This window comes from Centroberyx affinis, unplaced genomic scaffold (assembly GCF_046629955.1).
Source record: "Centroberyx affinis isolate AG114_WGS23_722 - 3 ecotype Tasmania unplaced genomic scaffold, CSIRO-AGI_Caff_v1 ptg001874l_1, whole genome shotgun sequence".
Taxonomy (NCBI): Eukaryota; Metazoa; Chordata; class Actinopteri; order Beryciformes; family Berycidae; genus Centroberyx; species Centroberyx affinis.
The window spans coordinates 189374-211708 of NW_027280248.1; the positions used below are offsets into that span (position 1 = coordinate 189374).

Sequence of the window (22335 nt, forward strand, 5' to 3'; positions counted from 1 at the left end):
GACATGATATAAATATTTGGACTTGTTGAAGATTTAGTGGATGAAAATCTGTATAAACTACTTCCTTTGCAGTGAGCCTGTTATCTCTGGTTCTAAAAGCAGCAAACTAGCTGTCATGTAAGGTTTATGTTACACACACACACACACACACACACACACACACACGCATACAGACATCACAGGTAATAAGATGTCTCGGGCCCTTATGTCCGACTTGTTGTTTACAGAATATTTAAACTTGCATGCATGAGAATACCAAAAAATATCAAGTAAAGTGGAACAGGAAGGAATGGAAATGGAACCGCATGAATTTATGTTTATATGTTTCTGATGGGAAATCGAAATGAATTCAGTCTTACCAGGCCTTACTGAATTATCCAGGTTCTGCTAACCCTCTCTGGGAGCATATTGGAATTTCAAAGATTTTTTTTTTTTCCTGCCCCGTCTTTTCGCCTTTCCATCACACAGGTGGCTCTCTCTCTCTCTCTCTCTCAGCCAAGTTGAGATGATTGAATTCACCGATCTGTAGCAAACTAAAAAGCGATGTCAGTCCTCGGTGTTGAGAGTGGCTATGAGGGATTGTACGAATGTGGAGAATGTAGCTGTGATTAAGTGAGGTGGTGAGTTGAAGAAGAAATGCAGTAGCAGAAAGGGAGTTAGTTTGTGGATGTATGAATTTATATCACTCCAATGTCAGCTAGACCTTGGCAATGAAATGAAATACCTGGCCAAACAAGATAGTTTCTCAGTTTTTCACTTGCATGTGGAAGAAAAGTGTGATGTCTTTGCTACTCCTTTGACTATATCTGTATCCTACAAGGTCTAGATGCAAGCCAGCATTGAATAAAAGACAGAATATATCTCCGCCATGCAATTAACCTGCATCTGGCCTGCATTAATACTGCAGATTAATCTTTCTTGAATGTTATACAGAGGAACCAAACTAGCACACTATAACACGAAACTCTAACGTCGACCAAAAAGTCATTGCTTTTAATGTCTGGAGGCTGAAAACAGAGGAAAACTTTCCAAACAGTTCTTCTTTTGTATGGAGAGACAGTTTTACTTCAGCAAGCATGCAGTAAAAACACTGGATTTCTACAATGGCCACATTTGTACATGAAACCGTTCCCATTGCCTGGAATATCACGCCTGAATAAACAGGATTGTTGTATTCCTTCCCATGCCTGAGTGCAAATCAAACTAATATAACCTTGGTCAAGCCTTATATGATCCACTAGGCGCGTATAGAGAAAAAGAAAATCAACAAATTACAAAATCAGTGCGCACATTGTCCATGGTTTCATGCTCACTTGGCTTTTTAGCGATTTCTTTCCTCACCGCTCCGTGACTCAGTTGTGATGTTTCTCTCTCCTTGGATGATGGAGAGCTGCAGGCTATGTGCCATGAACAGCATGCTTAACCGTCCCAGAGGCTCTTCATGCTGCAGCTGGAATGTCACTGATCCAATTAGTATTGAGACATCAGATATATTATGTTTAAGTTCAATGTTTCCTGTGATATACTGTATACATGTAATCTCAGATCGTCTCTGCTGTCTCTGGGAGCTGTATGTGTTCTCGAGGTCAGCCTTAAGGCTAATTAACGCCGGACGCGTTTTTGACCTGAGCCTCGTTTTCCCAAAGGCTGTCAAGGCTGAGATGATCGTAACATCAATCATACATTACATTATATTACATCACATTACACTATTCAATCATATGAATCCTCTTCAGTTTGTGCGGTGTTTCTGAAAAGCATCTTAAATTAAAAGACGCTCTTAAAAGTTTTCTTGAGAAGGAAAAAAAAACACTCCACCATGTCACCTGCAGGACTCATTGCAACTTTTTAACTTGATTTTTTAAGGTTCATGAGGCTGTTTTTATATTATTTACCAGAGGTGTGACCAAGTCAACTTTGCTCAAGTCCCAAGTCAGTCTTAAGTCTTGAGGCACAAGTCTCAAGTCAAGTCCCAAGTCTAAATGTAGAACAGCAAGTCAAGTCAGAACAAATCAAGAGTCCAGTATCAATTTAATATCTTAAAGAAAACTAAATATCTAGGACTTTTCAATGCAATATGGTTTTAATAGGATAAAAACTTGGTAAGAGCATCATGAGTTTGATTTCTATAATCAGTTTCAACTTCAATAAATTCAATCATTCCATACAAATTCAGAAAACAGAATTTAAATTCAGTCGTCTGCCGGAACAAATCTCATCACTTTCAATCTGAGTCATTTACACAAACACAAGATCTCAAGTCAAGACTTTAGAAACCTTTTCAAGTCATCAAAGTACAAGTCAGAGTCAAGTCCCAAGTCACCAGAACCCAAGTCAAGTCAAGTCTCATGTCTTCTCTTCATGCAAGTCAAGTCTCAACCTTTGTCCCCACCTCTGTTATTTACTATTATCTAATTTATTTTCATCTTATTTCTTCATTAGGCCTGTATTCTTCCCACTAGTGATCTATATACAATGGATGGGTGTGGTGAAATGGAGTGGTGTGCCCAGTGGAGAGGCGAACACTAAAAATATAGAATGATATTTTTGCTGAGGGAACCGTGTAAAAGGAGACAAAACACAAAACGGGTGACATCGGCGATTGATGCAACTGGAGTGGTGAGCTTCGGGGGAAGGGACAGGGAAGAAGGATAAATTTATCTCCAAAAAAGAAATGTTCAATAACTGCAGTGAGCGAGCGTGAAAACACCTGAATAGCGAGTCCTTGAAATTGACAGCTGTCTTCAGATCAGAGAGCATGTAATGAGAACCATCACGCCTAAATCTGAGGCTGGGTTATTAATTTTTGCTTAAGGGCAAATATCTGGAGCAACAGAAAAATCAGTCGGAGCATACATTAACATTTAACCCACGCACGAACATACTGTATGCCTATTGCAATGCTGTGAGCTTTCTACAGGCGATTTGAATAATGTCGTCCATGGGGCAATATATTCTAAGCGTAATTGTTTCTGTTGGGTGTGTTACATTTTTTAGTATTTGATTCATTTGCAGAATATCCCATAACTTACAGTTGGTTAATCAATCATGAAGCCAAGTTAACAAACACATCAGCACCTTTCATATTGACAGCATCGCAGCGGCTTTAAAGGAATAGTTCACCCAAAAATGAAAATTCAGTCATTATCTACTCGCCCCCATGCCAGTAGAAAAGAGTAAAGTTTGTTAGTTGTTTGTTTGTTTGTTTTTGAAAAGAACAGCTAGAGTGGCGATTTCAGCTAAATAATGGTGTAAATGTCTGTCTTTTCAAGTCACTTTAGGATCGGCTGGCTTCAAGAGATTTGGATTATCCTGGAAGAGCTGCATGGAGCCATTTTATGGTTATTTTCTGAAAAGTCTGGAGACAGGTTCCCAGCAACTTTTGGGTTTTTTTTTGGAGACGTAAATCGTACTTCTGCTGGGAAGCTCATGGACTGTTGTGTGGACCAACAAACTTTACCCAATTTTCTACTGGCATGGGGGCGAGTAGATAATGACTGAATTTTTATTTTTGGGTGAACTATTCCTTTAAGATACTAAAGTAAATGCTAAAGTGGGTGCGTTCCTGCTCTAAGTGCTGCTTTGAGAAACGCAGGTAAGTAATTACATAGGATCACACTTTTAAACACTTTAAACACTTTAAACACCTCTAAGAATGATTGTTACTGGGAAACGAGGTCCAGGTTTGTAGATGTGTGTGTGTGTGTGTGTGTGTGTGTGTGTGTGTGTGTGTGTGTGTGTGTGTGTGTGTGATGGAGCCGTCACACAGCCATGTCATCCAGTGGAGCGGGAGCCACATGGCGTTTTGTCCCGGTCCGTTCTTTTTCCACTTCTGAATACAATATTTTGACTTGTCGCTGCATCTCTCTCTATGTCTCTATGCCAAAATTTCAGTTTCCTGATTGAAACCAATGAATGAACGATGACAGACTGCATTTTAGCCTGGGTTCGATTACTCTGCTGCCTAGTTTATCTGTCATGTCGACTCTGTCCGGTTGATGCATGGCTCACCCATAACTGAAGTAAATAACAAAAACCCACGCTTGTGGTCCGCAGGGCAGGAAATCAACCTTTTTTACCCCCTTGATTTGATTTTTAGAGCATTTTGGTCATTTTCAGAGGCAATTTTATTGAATTATGAAATAATACAGTTTCATTCCATATTGGCAAATAAAAACTACATTTTTACCACAACGGCAGACCTTCCAGAAGAGCATTTCTCCACTCTGTCCCAACCTGTCCATCTTCCATCCCTCGATTGTTCTGTTTTTTATGATATTTGTTGTCGGTGTTTTGTGTCAGGTCGGTATTTTCTCCTACTGCTTCAGGCTGTGTACTCGGTTGTTCTCTGTTCAAAAACTGCTTCATTTTTCCTCACCCAGAATGTACTGGGAAGAATCGCCCGGCCGTAGTCTGCCACAAATCACCTACAGTGGCCCACGGGGGACAGTACTCGCATTCATGCGTGCATATTTGACAACTTAATGAAGCAAATGTGAACAGGGTGAAATGCAGAGAAGGGTGCTCCTTATTATAAGGGACATTTTTGCCCCCTCGTTTTTAATTTCACAGGCATTTTATGAACTTTGAAAGGTGTTTTTACCCTGAGCCTGTGTTAATTTCTGACTGTGGCGTTCTGTCAACTAGAGGCCAACCGATAGTGGGTTTTTAAAGCCGATATAACGACATTTTGCACTGGAAAAAAGCCGCTAACTGATTAATCGGCCAATAAGCTTGCATTAACAACTCTGAATGAAATGTAAAACAAATTAAACTGAATATCAAAGTAACACTAATGAACAGATGATTGGTTTACACATGGTAAGCTTCAAGGTTAGAGAGATGCATCAAGGCAGTACGCACTACATGTGCCTGCAGTTAATCAATCAATTAATCAAACAATCAATGTGTTTTTGATTTTCCTGTCGCACGTTTCCCGATCTGAACGACTTTGTATAGCTCTCTCCGGACAGCATGAGCTTCACCAGGTGAGGTCGGTAATTTGATTTTGCCCACGCTCATTTGTAATTTCGGTCGGTCATCTAGAGAGTAAAATAATTAAAATTAAACTTAAAATGACCCCACAGATAATTTCAAAATACATTAGGTAATTTCAGTCTGATTTTTAACCGTAGCAGCCGGAGAAAATCACTGACATTTTCGTTATTCAGATGTTCGTTCCCTTGGTCCTGAGGTAAAAATGACCAACCGTCAGACCCCCCCCCCCCCGGTAATACTAATGCTGTCTGCATTTGTGTACTTAGAAGGGATGTGCTTAAAATAAATTGCAGTTAATACCTAGAGAAATTAGCCAGCAAATTAGCCTATTTTAACATTCAAAGCAGTAGTCTAATATTGCTGTGTCTGTAGGCTACAGTCAATCTTTTGAAACTGTGTCTAGCTTCATTAGCAGTTACACATAATCATGAAATAATTGGCATCATGTTGGTTAACCCACAAATGAGCAGTAGTTGCACTGTTTTCAGTTTAGGATACAGGTGCTTCAGATATGGCCAACAGGCTTGCTAACTTACCAGTAATGTGAGTATATTAGACAGAGACATTTTTAACAAAAAAGACGATTGAGAGCCCCTTGTTACATAGAAGTTGGAGTTTTTACAGAAATATTAAGGGACAGGCGATACTGCTTTTTGCCCTCATCACTATCTTGATTCTGAGACTTTCAAAGTAGTAGAAAAAACTACATGGCATGCATAATTCACTAATACCATCGCATAACCCACTAGTTGTCAAATAAGTTGTTGAAATAGTTTTCCTCCTTATAACTTTAATTTACAATATGTAAGACCTTGAGTGTGGAGCATCTCTGCAAATATAGGCCACAGTGATATTTAGCCGATAGATGTTCTAAATGGGTCACCATCTTTTGCTGATTGGATTGGCGATTTAATCTGCGATTCATATCATCACAAGTTTTTCTTGTCATACATTTTTTAGAACTTTAAAAAAAGTTTAAAGAACAGTGAGTGTAAAAATAGTCAGTGTACAGGATTTACTGAGTTTGAGTCTGATGAAAGGTTTTGATTTATGGACCAAAGATTACCTGCAGCTCTAAGACTCCTCGTTCAGAAATCCAGTTTGGATACCTCTCTCTCTCTCTCTCTCTCTCTCTCTCTCTCTCTCTCTCTTAAGCAGTTAATTGCAGCCTCTGCGATTTGGAAACTGCAGAAGGTCATATTGCACTTTAGATTTTTTTTTCGATTAATTGTTCAGCTCTGCTATGGAAAAGCAAAACTCTCACCAGCATTAAGCTTTCCTAAAAGCTTGGAGTAACAATAGTGGTAGGTATTGTCGTCATTAGTACCAAGACAATTCTTTCTCCAGTTCTTTCTCCAACATTACAGATTTCTACAACCATATTGGGAACGATCCGTGAATGATTTTCCGGGCTATACTGCGAGCTTTCATGACTCTCCTTCATAGCGCTGTAGAATAACAATGTCAAGCTCATGAATGTGGAATAGCGGCAGGCTCTTCAACATGCAGACTGAACATCTTCTTCCGTCGTCCTTTGTCCCTCAACGTGAGTGCGTATTGTCTCGACCTCTGCGGGGGAATGAAAGCCACAGGTCCTTGCCTCCTCTCCAACTTGTTTCCCGCGTCAACGAGCAACTGGTAAAGGATTCTCAGATTGGCGCATTATGCTCGAGAGCCTTTTTGTTTCTTTTCGCCGCAATGTGGGACAGAGACGCGCGGGGGGGGGGAGGGGAACGGTTTGATGCCTACATGATTTGATTGCTTTTGAGGAGAATTTGATTTCACATGCTGCGAGGCTCCCAGCGTTCGGTTGACACTGACTGCTAATTGTGCTACATGTCCTGTCTGCCATGCTGGTGTGCTTGGACAAAGCTACTGTGTCTATTAATAATAATAATAAATATATTCTGAATGGTGTTGAACCCAGAAACCAATGACTGTATATGCTGCCAGCTGCCGAGTACATTGTGGTTTTTATTTTCTGCTTTTCTGCGTTGCTCGACTTACTGAAAGGAAATTCAACTATGCTGGTTATTGTTACCTGGTGAATGTGTTGAATGTTGTGTTGAATGTTGTGTTGAATGCATATTGAATGATCTCCCCTGTTGTGTATGGCATGCAAGTCCATACAAGCTTTGTGCTGGCCTTATAAAATGAATTTCTTCCAGGACAATAAGTGGTATTTTACATCTCCCTAGCTCAGACAGTTAAGCCTCTGCTTGTTGCCGTGCATAATGGTCAAAGCAATGTAAGAGGAATTTCACTTAACGATATAGGCCACTGTAGGTTTGTGGTGCACCTACAGATATTGCAAACCTGATATGAATATATACTTTTGCATGCCGTTGGTTGTTAGAATAATGATTTTTTATTTTGTTTTTGCTAAAAATAAATTCTGTTATGTTTTTTGTTTGCTCCCCCCATAGCCTCCAGTCAAATATTTGCATATTGTTCTCTGCTCTCTCATGCTCCACTTGTCCTTAAAGGAGAGGGATATTTGAAATTATGCAAGGATTACTTAAACTGTGAACTGAGTTTATCCCTGGTGTTCAAATTGAGCAAAGGTTGACTTTCCATTTTTAATTGATCCTGGATTCTTTGGTATGGTGGTAAGTCAAGTCAAAGTTATATTGCTGCTAGTTTTACTAGGTTTTTCTAGGTTTACCATGAGAAAAGACACATTACTGCTGAAGACAATATGGAATGTGCCAAAAAAATAAATGATCATCTCTGGTTGATGCAAATAGTAACAACTCTGCAACAAATGACGCTTGTGCCCTGAACATTTTTACGCCAGTGTGACATATGGGGAGGTCAGCAAAGCAGATTGTCAATGTTAGTGACACCACAGAAGCTAGGCTTATATATAATTCTCCATCTGTTACAATATTTGCCACAATTAACAGCTGCAATAAGGAGATATCTAAACCCTATAAATACACATGGAGAGGTGGCTAAATAGGAAGAACTAGAGTGTCATTCGCTCATAAGGCCCGATCCATATGTTAGACTATTGGTGGACCAAATCTAAACCTCTCTTTTAGATTAATGTGTGTCACAGATGTTATTGTGTATGTTAGCTGTGGTGAATTGTATATGTTTTGCTTCCTCTGCTGTCAACAGACTGAAAAATGGTAAGAACTGATTACTTCTGCTAAGACGCACTAAGAGTGACGGGTAGTGATGATCGTCTGTTAGCTGTACCTCACAAGCACCCGGAGTGACACTGTGTATTTATATGGAATAAGCCACCAGCCAGACTGATCAAAACCTGCAGCTCCCCCGCCTCCTTCATCCTCCTCCACTCCGTTGCTCTGTGGAAATTGTGCGTGGAAGTGGAGCACGAGGCTTTAATGTCTCAGGCTGTTCTCCATCAGCAGATTATGGCTGTCACTGGGCTGTAGCCTGGTGTTTCAGTCTTCAACCAAATAGGTCTAGGCTAATCTCTCTCAGTGTCCCTGTACATGGTCTCCAGTGCAATCACAAGGATGAGGAGGCGTTGTAGGAGGTGGCGACCGAGGTTGAACGTCCTCTAAGGCAAAGACAGAGCAAAGGCAAAGTGATTGTGTTGTGAGCCTCAGTTTTAGGAATGGCCTGCTAATCAGTAGAGCAAGTGAATGGTCATCTCAGCACACACACACACAAACACACACACACACACACGCGCATATAGTGTATATACTGTATATGTATATATGCAAAGCTGTTGGAAAGCTTTGCATATACTTGTATAAAGCTTTGCATATACTCATATCTGTCTAACCTTAGAAACTTAACGGCTACTTGAGTTAGACAGAGGTATCGTCGCATAGCGTTGTCACAAGTATGCATGAATATGTTTCTTCTTCTGCTTCTTCTTCTTCTTCTTCTACTTCTACTTCTTGTTTTTGTCCTGCTTCTACTTCTTTTTCTTCTTCTTGTACTACTACTTCTTCTTCTTGTACTACTACTACTTCTTCTTCTTCTTGTACTACTTCTTCTTCTTGTACTACTACTACTTCTGCTACTACTGCTTTCTTCTTATTATTATTGTTGTACTACTACTACTTCTACTACTACTACTTTCTTCTTCTTCTTTTATCATAATCATCATCCTGGGTTTCATTGGGGAGTTTTGGTTTTCCATGGTCTAAATGCTCTTTCAGAGGCTTTTCTACCCTTCCAAGAATAAAATTATGGGGGAAACATTGAATACATATAGTTTTTTATCTTTTTATTTGTTTTCCTGGCAACCCTACCAGCCACGGTCAAAACTGGTGTGAATTTCCCACAGTGATTGAAGGTAAGGAAACGAGAAATTGTGAGCTATTGACGGGAACGGCCAAATTAAATGACGGCTGAAGTGTAAGATGAGGAAGATGAGGTGGGAGACGGTGACACAGATGGAGGGCAGGAAACAAGGGATGAGATCGATTAAGATTGGAAGGGGAGATGAAGTGGGAACAAGTGGGCGGTTTTGAGCATGATTAGCTCTTAGATAGACTGGAGGCAGGATGGATGGAATGGAGGAGATATCAGGAAGGCAGATAGATGAATTGATTGGAAAGGGAAAATGGGTGGAAGTGTCTCGGCTTAAGTGGGAACTTTGGATGGATAGATTGATAGATATATTAGGGAAGCGAGATTGATGAGATAGGTAAGATACAGATGATTAGAGGAAAACTTGACCAGAACCCCCTCGAGGCCCAATTTACTCTATTGTTTAATCTTTCTTTCTCTTGAAAGCTTGTGGGAAGAGGACTGGGAAAACGGTTTAGGTAGTGGGATGGAAATTGGTGACACAAGAGCGATATTTTCTGTCATGCTTGCATAACCAAGGACATGTGCCAAGAACTCCACAGAGCCAGTTACTGCTCCGTTTCTAAGATGGGATTTCTGTGCAGGGGCCCGTAATCAAGTTGTTTTACGTCCGTCTTTATCATGACAGTCCATCAAACCATTTCTATCTAGCCTATATCTCCGTCTGCCACAGGCTGTGATTAGATGATAGAGCCGCTACCCACCCACTGGCGAAAGAATACCGCAGTTGTTTCAGAAACTGGAAGAACTCAAGCATTCGAGAGGCAGTGAATCACCTCCAGGCAAACCATAACTCACGATTTCTTTTTGCTTTACGCAGCAAAGGGACAGAACTCATCCACACCACCCTCAAGCTTTCTTTCACTTCTTGCCCCTTCTGTGGAGTTGTGAAGGCATCTGTTAAATTGCTCACTGTTGGTTTCTGCTAGTGGCTCTCATTGCTCAGGTGGAACCCTTGAACTCAGCAGGGTTGTCAGTGGGGGGCTGATTATGCTGCAACATACTGTACGTCCAGATGATTGCTCTTAAGCATCATAAGACCAAAGCACCCTGTGATCTCGAGAAAAGAGTGCTCAACAATCATGAAAGTGCTTTGTGATAGAGTGCGGAAGAACTGAGCCGTGTGATTAGGCGACAAGTATGTGAGGACTGTCTTCTTTTTTCTCATCCAAGGATGATTGATGATGCAAGTGATCGTGTTTCTTAAAGCTGGTAAAATAAATCCATTTTTATCAGCCTAACTCACAAAGTGGGGCTGCAACAGTGAAGAGCGTCGTTCCCCCCTAATTGAGATCTTGTAGATTCACCCTATTTGCTCAAATTATATTCTAGTGTTGGGTATTCTCCGCCCACAGGAAGCTTAAGAGTGAAATTCAAACTGTCTCTTAAACAGCAGCAAAGGAGTGCTCCATCCAGAGAAAGCTCAATCTCGGAACCCGTCGTCTATCGGTCTGACGCCGATTAGACTCTGGGGGTGACGGCCAATTTTTCGGGGGTTTCCGGTGTAGCCAGCGGACATCCGGGCCAAGACTTCCTTTTCCGTGCGCCGGTCATTGTTTACAGTCCGATTAGCAACTTGACACGCGAGAGTCGAACGTTTCTCCACACAATACACAAACATCAATACTTTTTGTAGGTGTTTTAGGTCCGGACGACATTTCGGCTAATCTCTATAAACAGATATCTGCATATGAAATGTCTTCTCTCAACTCCAACTCCATTCTCGCGTCTCAAGTTGCTAATCGGACTGTAACGGAAGAGGAAGTCTTGGCCTGGATGTCCGCTGGCTACACCGGAAACCCCGAAATATTGGCCGTCGCCCCCAGAGTCTAATCGTCGTCAGACCGATAGACGATGGGTTCCCGAGATTGGAGAAAGCTGGACTCACCATTGTTAAATCTTTTTCATCTCTTGTTCCTTTGGTTATCTTTGCTACAAAGCAATTACAGAAATTCTAACCCTCATCTCTTGCTTCCATTTGAGGCTACCAAAGCACAAAGATGCCTAGTTTTTTAATCAAACCTAAACCCAAGACTGTAAAGTATGAAAACGATGAAAAGTCCTAATGTCACCTGAAAGACATTGTCTGGAATACATGAAATGCTACCTCAGTCTGTTTTCTTGTCGGGAAGACTCAAGGGTTTGGGCTGAATCAAAGATGTATTCTTCACACTCACACTGATTACACTTAATCATGTGTAATGCATTTTACTGCAAGCTGTGTGCAGAGTTCAATGCGAAGACCCTGTGGCTCCAAGACATTGAGATGAAACTGCTGAAGCGTTGTTATTGATTATACTATTGCAGCATGAGTGTTCATTGCAGCTTTGATTCCCCTTTTGGTGCCCTATGTTTTGTTCCATCCCCTAGTTTGGTTCAATTCTTTTTCTTGTCATTTTCGTGATGGAGTTGTCATTCATCAGTGAGACAGAGATTGCGGTCCTTCTCACATGAGTTTGGTTCTCATCCATTTTTTATCTTTTACATTTACTTTGAAGTAATGATGGAGGAGAGGAGCACACAGTACGCTCACACTCAGTGAGACAGCAAAGCAGTAATTGGCCACTGGCGTCAAGAGAGACCTGGCGATAGCCTTGAGGCCTTGTTGAACTCTTCATTTAATGAGTGCGAACAGAGATCGCAGAATGGGCTTAGGGTTTGGCTGCTAGAAAGGGAAATAGGAGAGAGGAAGGGGAAAGGAGGACGGAACGAAAGGAGGTGGATAGAGGAAAGGGAAAAGAAGATGAGGAAAGAATATTGGAAACAAAATGAGAGAGGAGAAAAAATTGAATGAAAACAACAGCCACTGGGTTAGATTGCAATACTGAATTGCTGCTCATATCTGATTTTTTTCTTTTTTGAATGACTGTACATATCTATTCTGGGATTTCCTCATATCATATCATATACCAATATCATATCTAATACCAATATGAACTGACAGCAATGACGAAAAGACACGTGTTTCCTAACAGCGAGTGAGCAAGCGCTGTGTCCAGAGAAAGTCAGACTCACCAACATTAGAACTTTTCCTCTCCTCTTTTTGGTTTCCTTTGATATAAAGCATCACAGACCGGCTGGTTGGTAAACATGAGCGAGCTGTATGCAGTTTACTGATATCACCTTACAGGATTTCTGGGTATTGAAGTTCAAATTTTTCACTCTTACTTCTTGCTGCCATTTGGTGCCCCCAACGTGAAAAAATGCCCAGTGCAGCAGTCGACTCAAATTTCTATGTTGTATCACAAAACTCTTATTGTCTCTCAATCATCTAGTTACCAGACCATTCCATATAACTCGAGAGGAAATCTTGATTTTGTTTTTTTCCAAAAACTTTGTCTTGAGGATGGAGCAGCAGTACAACAGTAGTTCAGAAAGCATGCATTAAATTTGGACAGTAGAGTGAAGTACAATGGCTGTTGCACTGTTGCATTTTTCCAGTACAACAGTTTTTGAAAAAGTACTGTGGTACCTGATTTGAGAAATGATAGAAATTGATATTTTTTCAGATCCAGTCCTTCAATGTTTGTCATTTTGTTTTGTTTTTCTGAGTGGGTGGGGTGGGGTGATTGTGAGATGATGAAATGTGAAAAATTGTATTTCTACAACACAAATCAATTACAATATCTTACATAATCTTTGTGATGAATGCCCTTTCCTTCTAAAATAATTATTTGTATCCTCTTGGCTTCTTCCGATAATCAATCAAGTAGATTAGTGCAGAAAGGGAAAATACAAAATGAGCACTTGGTGTTCAGTGTGCGTTAACACCTGGAACACAGGGTTGTGAGTGAGCATTGCTTGGTTTTTGGGGTTGTGAGCCATAAATGTTGAGAACCACTGGTCTGCTTTAGTGTTTTGTGTCATGTTACTGTACTGAGCACATATTGTAAGTTAAAAGAGAATTTTATTTGAATTACAAAGGAATGGGTTGACAGGCCATAAAGACTAGAGGTTGGTTTAGTATTCAAGTTTCAGGCTAGTAGTTGAAATATGGGGCTCAGGAGACAGCTAGATATGAATATAAATCTTAAATTCTTTTCCATGACCTCAAACGTTCAAAGAATTAATTTCCATTTGTCCCATTCATTCAGTCTCAGGGATCATGAAATCCTAATTGGGATGCAGGCCTAATGCATAAGTTCTTGCACACTCACTGCCTGACGCACGCACACACACGCTAGGTTATGTTTGCTCATTTCTATCACAGTCTGTTGAGCTCGTTGTGCAGCTGCGAAGGTTTTGTGAAGGCGTTTTAAAATGCTAATGCTATGTGTGCTCCGGATTGATGTTAATTAACGTGGAGACGGCTCCCCACCTTGACTCAGCTGGCACAGAAGTACAGGATGTTCTCTAGATTGTATCTGTAAATTGCACCCTTGATTGGTAGGTGATTGAAAGTGAATATGAAGGGAGGGGCGGAAGATATAAAAATAATACCTGAGAGTGTTCTTTACTGTGCTTATGTGTACGGAGGTGGTGCGGCGAGGTATGAGGCAAAGCTGAGGGAAGTCTTATCTCATTCCCTAGTTACCACAAGAGCAAGGATAGCAACCAGTAAAGCCCAATACTTTATGGGAATTATCAACACAGTTGGAACCGGTTGCTGTCTTTGACCAATCACTTTGCTTGGATGGAAGTACCTCCTATTTAATGGGAAACTGAACAGAGCGGAACAGAATGGAAACCAGCTTGGCAATTATTAGCCTGCTGCTACTACTACTACTACTACAGCCAATAATCCCACTAAGCCAGTGTGTCCAGTCCTGTGCCATGGAAAAGTCTGCATGTTTTCATTCCAACCAAACACTTAAGCTGACAAATTCACTGACAAATCCCTCCCTCTTTGGTTGAAGTTGTGGTAATTAGTGAAATCAATCAGTGTGTGTAGTGATTAATGGCACTGAAATCCTGGACACTCTTCCATGGCACAGGAGTGGACACCACTGGCTTAGAGGGAACACTGACTACAACTATGACAGTACAGTTTTTATCTGTTCTTTATGTTGATTTAATTCCCCTACTGTCGGCTTATTTGTTTGCTTTAATAGGTAAAAATACTGTAGGCTCAGTGTGAATTTAGGGGAAAACTGGATCCTTTACTCTCCATTCGGTTCTGGTCCCATTTTGTTACGGCACTTTTTGCTCCAAACCCCTCCTTTCGTGTATTTTGGTACACCAAAAGCAGATAAGACCGCACCTTCTCATATGAGTTTGGCTCTCATCCTGTTAAATTTAATTTTGATTTCCTCGTTTCTATCTGTTTTTTTTTTTAATCTCTGTGCTTTAGTTCTGTTGTCAGTGGAGGGGTGAAGTTGCCAATGCGATAAGAGATAAAACTCAACACATTTGTTTCCTCTGGTCCTTCTGGTTTTTGAATCCAGGTGTCTGCCTTTACCTGTATAACTCTGTTCCCTCAATTTTGAACAACAATAAAACATGTTGTGTTTGGTGGTGCGAACAGAGGTTTTCGATGGGAAATGGATTAGGATTCTTTCGGTAAGTAAATACATTATCTGCTTCCACAAACATTGGTGATGATTTGCTGGGTGCCAGTCTGCCATTTCCAACATGAATCAGGCCCTTCGGCAAGCTTATCAGGCCTGCAGCAGCACTTTATTGCCCCAGGTCCTCTTTTCGCTTAACTCTTTTCACCCAGACCTTTCTTTGTTTTTTTGCCTGCTTCGACTTTTCTAATGGAAATTGGAAGAATCCCAACCATTTCTCCCTCAAAAACCTCTGTTTGCACCCTCAAACACAACATTTTTTAAGTAATTTTGCTCCAGTGTAGAGCGATTTCAAGGTAGAACTCAAAAATAACCTAGAAAGGCTGAGAAGGGGACCGAGTTGGGGAATATTTCAGTAGTGGTCAGACTCAACAGACATTAAGGCCCCATTCACATGAGCATTTGTGACATGCCAAAAAACTGACAATATCCCATGTATTTCAATGACACCTACGCGTTAACAGATGATATTTTTATTTTTATTTCATTTAACCTTTATTTAACCAGGCAGGTCAATTAAGAACAAATTCTTATTTACAATGACGGCCTAGCAAGAGGACAAAAGGACCTCTCGAAGGGTAAAGGGAAAAGGGGACCAAAAAAAAACACACACAAAATAAACGAAATAAAAGAACAATCCAGATAAGACTATCAGACACAAATGTTACATACATCGCAGAGGCAGAGAAACCCAACACAGTATGGGAACGGGGAAATAATCAAAACACACTAAACAAACAACCAAATAAAATTACAAGTCATGAAGCAGAACAGACACATTTATTTGTCAGTCAAAAGGCTGGGTGACAGTTGCAGGTGTGTGTGAACAACTCTGCAATAGAGTCCTTAAAAGCAGTGAGGGAGATCAGTTTGTCCAGTTTCAAAGACTTAAGAGATATGGCGGGCAGCTCTGGTGTTATAGGGAGTGGATGACAATTTTAACAAGGGCATCAAATATGGTTTGACAGAGTCCAGATCGTGAAAATATTGCAACCCAATGTGTCAGAAAAGTTGAAACTACTTGAACTCTTGGCGCCGTGCAGGTAAACATCATCCGCTAACGGACATCTTCAGCCAGTGAAATTTGTACAGACTGCTTCAAAACGTTTCAAGACACGCCCACACATACTTGTCCGTCAATTTGATAGAGGCCAAATGTTCCATGTGAATGCCGCCTAATGCTACTACCTCTAAAAACACAAATTGCTGAATACATAACCTTGACTGTACTTGTGAATAGGCTGTATATGCATTTACATTTGATCCCATTAGGAGTTTTATGTTTCAATCTAATAGTTTGGTTCAAAATCAGGCAGGAAACCATAATTTCCTTGTTTTTGGTCGGTGAACTTCCATTTTGGGCCAAACCAGATGAGTTACGGTCGACTTTGATCCTATTAGGAGTTTTATGTTTCAATCTAATAGTTTGGTTCAAAATCAGGCAGTAAACCATAATTTACTAGTTTTTGGTCGGTGAACTTCCATTTTGGGCCAAACCAGATGAGTTACAGTCGACTTTGGCGTTTAATAATATGTCACTTATGATTGATAGAGCTAACTATAGGCTGGACACCAGTACTACATCAATTCTGAATGGTGGAGCTGACTACAGACTCGATGCTAGTGGTACCTTACTTTTGATCGGTGGAGCTGACTTCAGACTCGACCCTAATGATGCATCACCTCTGATTGGTGGAGCTGACTACAGGCTTGACACTAGGGTTACATCACTTTTGATTGGCAGAGCTGAGTACAGACTTGACACTAATGCTGTATAACTTTTGATTGGCAGGGCTGACTAAGGACTCATGTCTCACATACCCAGTGCTGGTGAATCTGCATGAGACTGGCTGCAAGAACTCAAAAATGACGAAAGTTGGCCCGAGGCTAAAGACTTGAAAAGTATTTGTAGAGTCACAGAATCCTCCCTCCTCTCCTCCCTTTGGACTCTGGCAGCTATTAAAGAGCTAGAATTAAGGTAGAATTAACCAGGCTCTGGAGTGAAAGATGCTTTCAGGGCTGATTGCCTCCTGAGGATGTAGAATACACTTTGAACACATGCACATACACAGAGGCATGGCCCACACACACACACACACACACACACACTTAGAAAATGGCAGCTGCTGCCTATATAGATGTGTCAATGCATTATTCAGTAATGGTTATTTTGTAGCCGAAACTGTTGAAAGTGCTGGGACCCAGAGGGATGTGTGGCAGGTGTGAACTATACCAGTGGGAAAATGTGTGTGTGTGTATACCAGGTATCTGAGAGCCTGCCTAGTCTAGTTTCTCAAAAGCATTTACGCACACACACACACACACACACACACACACACACACACACACACACACACACACACACAATGGAATCTTTCACAAATTGCCTCTTTAGGCTTGTGTGGATTTCAAAGATTACTTGACCAAATGTCAGTTTAAACATTTGAGTTTCCTTTCAAGCCTGAGTGAATCAGAGGGAAGAGTTTTTATTTTCTTTGTTTTCCCCCTAGCTCTACTTTGTCAGCCTTTCCCTATAGTCCACAATGTAGCCATAAGAGCAAAAGAAGAAGACATGATCAAAGACTAAAGCTTAGAAAACTTACTGGAACAACAGCCCACTATAACTATCTTCCTTTATTTCTTTCCTTCCTTCCTTCCTTCCTTTTCTCCCTTCCTTCTCTCCTCATCTCCTCGCCTCTCTCTCAGGTGATGCTGGCTGCTTCCTATTGGTCGCTGCTGGCGCCGGCGATCGACATGGCGGAGGATTCTGGGAAGTACGGCTCGTTCGCCTTCGTGCCCGTGGCGGTGGGATTCGCTCTGGGGGCGGCCTTCGTCTACCTCGCTGACCTCGCCATGCCCATGCTGGTAAGAACCTGAAACTCCAGGTGGAAACTCCCATACAGATATTGTTTACTGGGGAAAGAAAAACACAGTCTTTATGCAAGTATGCTGATAATGAATGCAGCGTCTATATGTTAAAGATGTCTATCCAGCATTCATGTGTTATTCACATCTGTTGCACGCGATAATTATGGACATTGATTGGAGAAAATGAGGCAGTAGAGAGAGTTGTCAGAATATGCAGAAAAAGCAAGTGTAAAAAAAACAGAATGGGAAATGAATATAGAGAAACAAAAAGAGAAGGACTCGTCAATAGAGGGATGCTAGAGCCATTATGTTGTTAGTAAGAGAAAGAAAAACAGATATAGACACAGACAAAGAGACAGAAACACAAGGTTCATTTTTCTATGAAGTTCTTTTGCGCAAGTGCTGTAAAGACAGGATTTCCAGATAAACTGTAAGGACAAAGATGATTTATGATTTATTGATCCCCTGAGCGGATGGTGGATCATTACAGCAGCAGAGAATAGAGGATGGAGGTTGGCGAACAAAGAGTCCATGGATATCGGGAGGAAGATCATACAAAGATAGTATAGTAGACTGTATACTGCAGTCACACTGTGTGACACCCCACAATCATGCACACAGGTTCACATGTGGGCTTGCATTAGGTATGTGCACAAATCCGTTTTCTCATGGTTGATTATGTAGTGCGTGGTCTAAACGAATATTCGGACATTTGGTACGTGAAATTTGCAATGCTAAAGCAGATTATGGACAAAAACAATCACATCACTTTCTGCTGTCGACGGTTGAATATCATGTTGGCGGCAATCAGTTGGAATTTGTACAAATGTTGTCATGCTAGTTTGGTTCAGTCCATCTTCCTCCTCCTTGTTGTTGTGGAGCCATGCTATCATACACTGAAGAAGATCGTTCTTTACTTTCTTGGAGTTTGCCCACGCTGGGCTTTAGAGTAGCTTTGTTTATGATGTACTTGCTACCAAATGACAGTAAAAAATAGCATGGATTTTTTTTTTTTTCATGACACCAGAAGCCCTCTAATGGCTACTCTATGGCCAAAGCTCTTACTCAGCCTTTTGAGCTCTACATAGTTAGTTACTCCCAGGTAAAATAATTTTAATGACACAGAGCCTAAAAAAGGGAAATCAATCAAGATATCTTGATTGATTTATTTGACATGTTTCAAATAAAAAATATACAGCTTGGCAAACTGAAAATGTAAATGTTAAATAAATTGATTGAGATATCTTTTTGAGAGTGCGGATTTCCCTTTTTTTTTGGTTCTTGAATTAAGCCTATTTGAAATCGATGCAGAATTACAAAAGTCGGCATTGATACTCGCGGACGAATATTTGAATGATCGATCTTATGACCCTTTGAAAGCTTGCATTTAATCCAACTGTGTAAGGTGTGATAAAGAATACAGAAACTGGGGACAGGGAGAGACGGGACTCAGGCAGACAGAGAGATGTGATGCTAAACACTACAGAGGGAGCAGCAGAGAACAGCTGTTGCCTTAAGCTCCTGCAGTCACACCAGGACAGCAGCAATGATAGGAATTGCATATGAAGGAGAGGGTGACACATCACCGTCATGCACACCCATACAAGCTGACACACACACACACACACACACACACACACACACACACACACACACACACACACACACACACACACACACACACACACACACACACACACACACACAGTCTAGCGAGGACAGCGGAGAGTGGAAGCAGAGGGTGGTACATCACCTCCATACATACACAAACAAGCTGGTGCACATGTACATGATATAAAGTACGCAGGCTTGTGGCTTTTCAGTGATTTTGTTTTTTGTTGGATTTCAGATTTTTTGGACAAACCTTTTCATTTCTTATGGTGTGTTACTGCTTTTCCATGGTCCTGATAGCATCCCCCTGATTAGGGTTTAGGTCGACTTTCTGCTTGAATTAACATTATAAAACAGTTATTCAAACACAGTGTGAGTTTTGAGCTAGTTTTTCTGTTCTATGTGTGTTTGCATGTGCATGTGTATATTAGGGAGCAATTTACTGTTGTTTGAAGCGTAACTGCAATAATTCATGCTATTTGTACTTTTCATTCTGCTTCACCTGTTATTGTTGAGTAGTATTCACCATGGACAGCTACTACTGGTGTAACGGACCGTTGTTGATCCGTGATCTGTACGGATCCCCCCACACGGTTTGGCACGCATGTGAACCGCGGATTAATTGCAAAGTTTAACCATCATAGTGTGAAATACAGTTTTACTGCCGCTGTTACTTTTTAAAGTAATAATTCCCTAAATCTCGATGCAGAGTTGCAGTGAAAAGATACAGACAAGACAGATGTGCTGTGTTTTACTCTGAAGACCAATGATTGCGTTAGGGAAGAAAAAAAAAGGAAGAGCGACTGATTCAAAAGCCGTCGCTTTCGCCTCCATTGAGTGAAATCCTGTAGGCTGTGACTTCGGCCATTTTCAGTGGTGTAACTGGGAAACTGGGCATGCTTGTCATCATTGAAATAGATCACAAGATTGTGATGTTTATTGCAACTTCGGCAATATGCTGCCTTCCCTTCGACACACAGCTCCGCTCAGAGCAGCTCCAGTCTCTTTGCCTGTCTGTGGCATAGCTTTCAGTGTTGATAGGCTATTACTCGTGACGTGTAACCAATCAGAGAGTGCTGTGGGCGGGACATTGAGCGAGACTACAGAGTGGTGACTACAGACAGAGAAAGGCGGCTGCATCAGAGCCAAAGTAGCACATTTTAAAATTAATTTAACCCTAACCCTTTTTTTTTTTTTTTACTGATCCGAAAAATGATCCGATCCGTGACTCAAAACCGTGATACGATCCGAACCGTGGGTTTTGTGATCCGTTGCACCCCTAACAGCTACCATGGTCCTGCGCGCAATCTCAGTTCTTCAGCAAGTTCTTTCAGTTTTGGCTTGCTAGATATTGGTTTACATCATTATGTCTCAATGAAATCTCCACATGTAGCACACATTAGTTTCAGGATTGGTTCTTAAGTCTGATATTGCTTATTGCAGGTTTAAACAGCTCACCCAGTTATTTCCAAATTTTCCACCAAACTCAACAGGGGCTAATTGGATGGCTGACCCTCCCGGCTTCAAACCGCCCGTGCAGCAGTTTATACGCTGAATTGCACCAACAAACGTAAGCTCAAGGGAGGGCTTGACCTTCCTGGCTTGAAACAGCCTGCTGTACAGTAACCGCACTGTAGAAATTGCCACAGGCTGAAGGGATGACTGACCTCTCTGGCTTGAACTGGCCCAGAAACAGAATTGTATCAGCAAACATCAGGCTTAACCGTTTGAAACCATTGCCCACATTCCTCCACTCCTCCACCCTGGACACTTTGATCGATACAGTACCTGTAGTGCATGCATTTTTAGCATGGGTCCCTCCAGCAAGACTCTGACAGTGTGAGTGGCATGTTGCACAGTACGGCGATTATTTGACAGAACATTGCAATTGCGATTTAAAGTTCGATTCATATCATCACAAGTTGTTCTTGTCATGAATTTTTTAGAACTTCAAAATTGTTTAAAGAGAAGTGACTTTGTAAAAAAAAAAAAAAAAAAATAGATGTCAGTGTGCAGGAGTTACTGAGTTTGAGTCTGATGAAAGGTTTTCACCGATATTGTACTTTCAATCATGGATTCATGGACCACAGATTACCTGCAGCTCTAAAACACTTTGTTCATAAATCCATTTTGGATGCAATTAATTGGAGCCTCTGTGATTTGGAAATTGCAGAAATTCATATTGCAATTTTGTTTTTGCTTTTTTAGATTAATTGTTCAGCTCTATTATACAGGGTACTCACGGATCCTTAACAAATTATGTAAAATTATGTAAATTTAAGGCCTTAAAAAGTATCAAAATTACTTAATTATTGGAGGTCTGTTTTTTTCACGATGCATTTTGTAGTACATTATGCAAAATATGTTTTTTGGTTTTCATTCTGCCTGCTTTACTTAACAAAATTGGATTTCGTGTTTCTTTCTTGTTTCTTTCTTTTGGTTGTTTAATTGGTCTTAAATTCAAGTAAGGTGATAAAAAGCTTTAAATTTGGCTTTTGAGGCAAACAGGAGCACTTGTTGACTGATTTCACATTCCCTCCTTGCCTCCCGCTGTTTTTCTTCGCTACATCACATCATTCATGTCTTTCCATCCTTCTTACCCCTCATCTCTTCTCCCTCTTTCTCCATAATCCATCCTCCTCTTCCCCCCCATATCCCTGTTTTTCTCCATCTTCCCACCCTTCTCCATCTCTGCAACCCCCCCCCCCTCCATCACCTCGTTTTTCGGTTCCTCCTCAGCTCCCCACAACCTCTCCTCCCTTTTCCCTTCTTCCTCCTCTCCCCCTCTTCCCTGGTTTCCCTAGTGATGGCAGTGGCAGCGTGGGGCTGTGATGATGGCTAGCGTGTAATCAACAGGGAACATAGGGGGTCCTCCACACACACACACACACACACACACACACACACACTGGGGGGTCACTGGTGTTTGGACAGCTGCTGGTGCCACTTTTACTGGCTCCTCAACAAACACTGGGGCTGAATGAGAAGAATGATGGAGGGAGGGCGAGATGGACGGAGAGGGAGAGCTGGGGTTGACAGGGAGAGAGGGATG

General features: G+C 41.2%; 1 protein-coding gene across 1 annotated transcript in view; it reads left to right on the forward strand.

Annotated features, from left to right (window-relative positions):
- The window catches only part of slc39a11 (solute carrier family 39, member 11), a gene marked incomplete at its 3' end in the record, with an annotated part of 89926 nt that overhangs the window by 12128 nt on the left and 55463 nt on the right, over positions 1 to 22335 (forward strand). The window contains exon 4 of the mRNA XM_071530059.1: positions 17511 to 17669. Coding sequence (XP_071386160.1) covers positions 17511 to 17669 — 159 coding nt within the window. The remainder of the gene's footprint in view (positions 1 to 17510; positions 17670 to 22335) is intronic.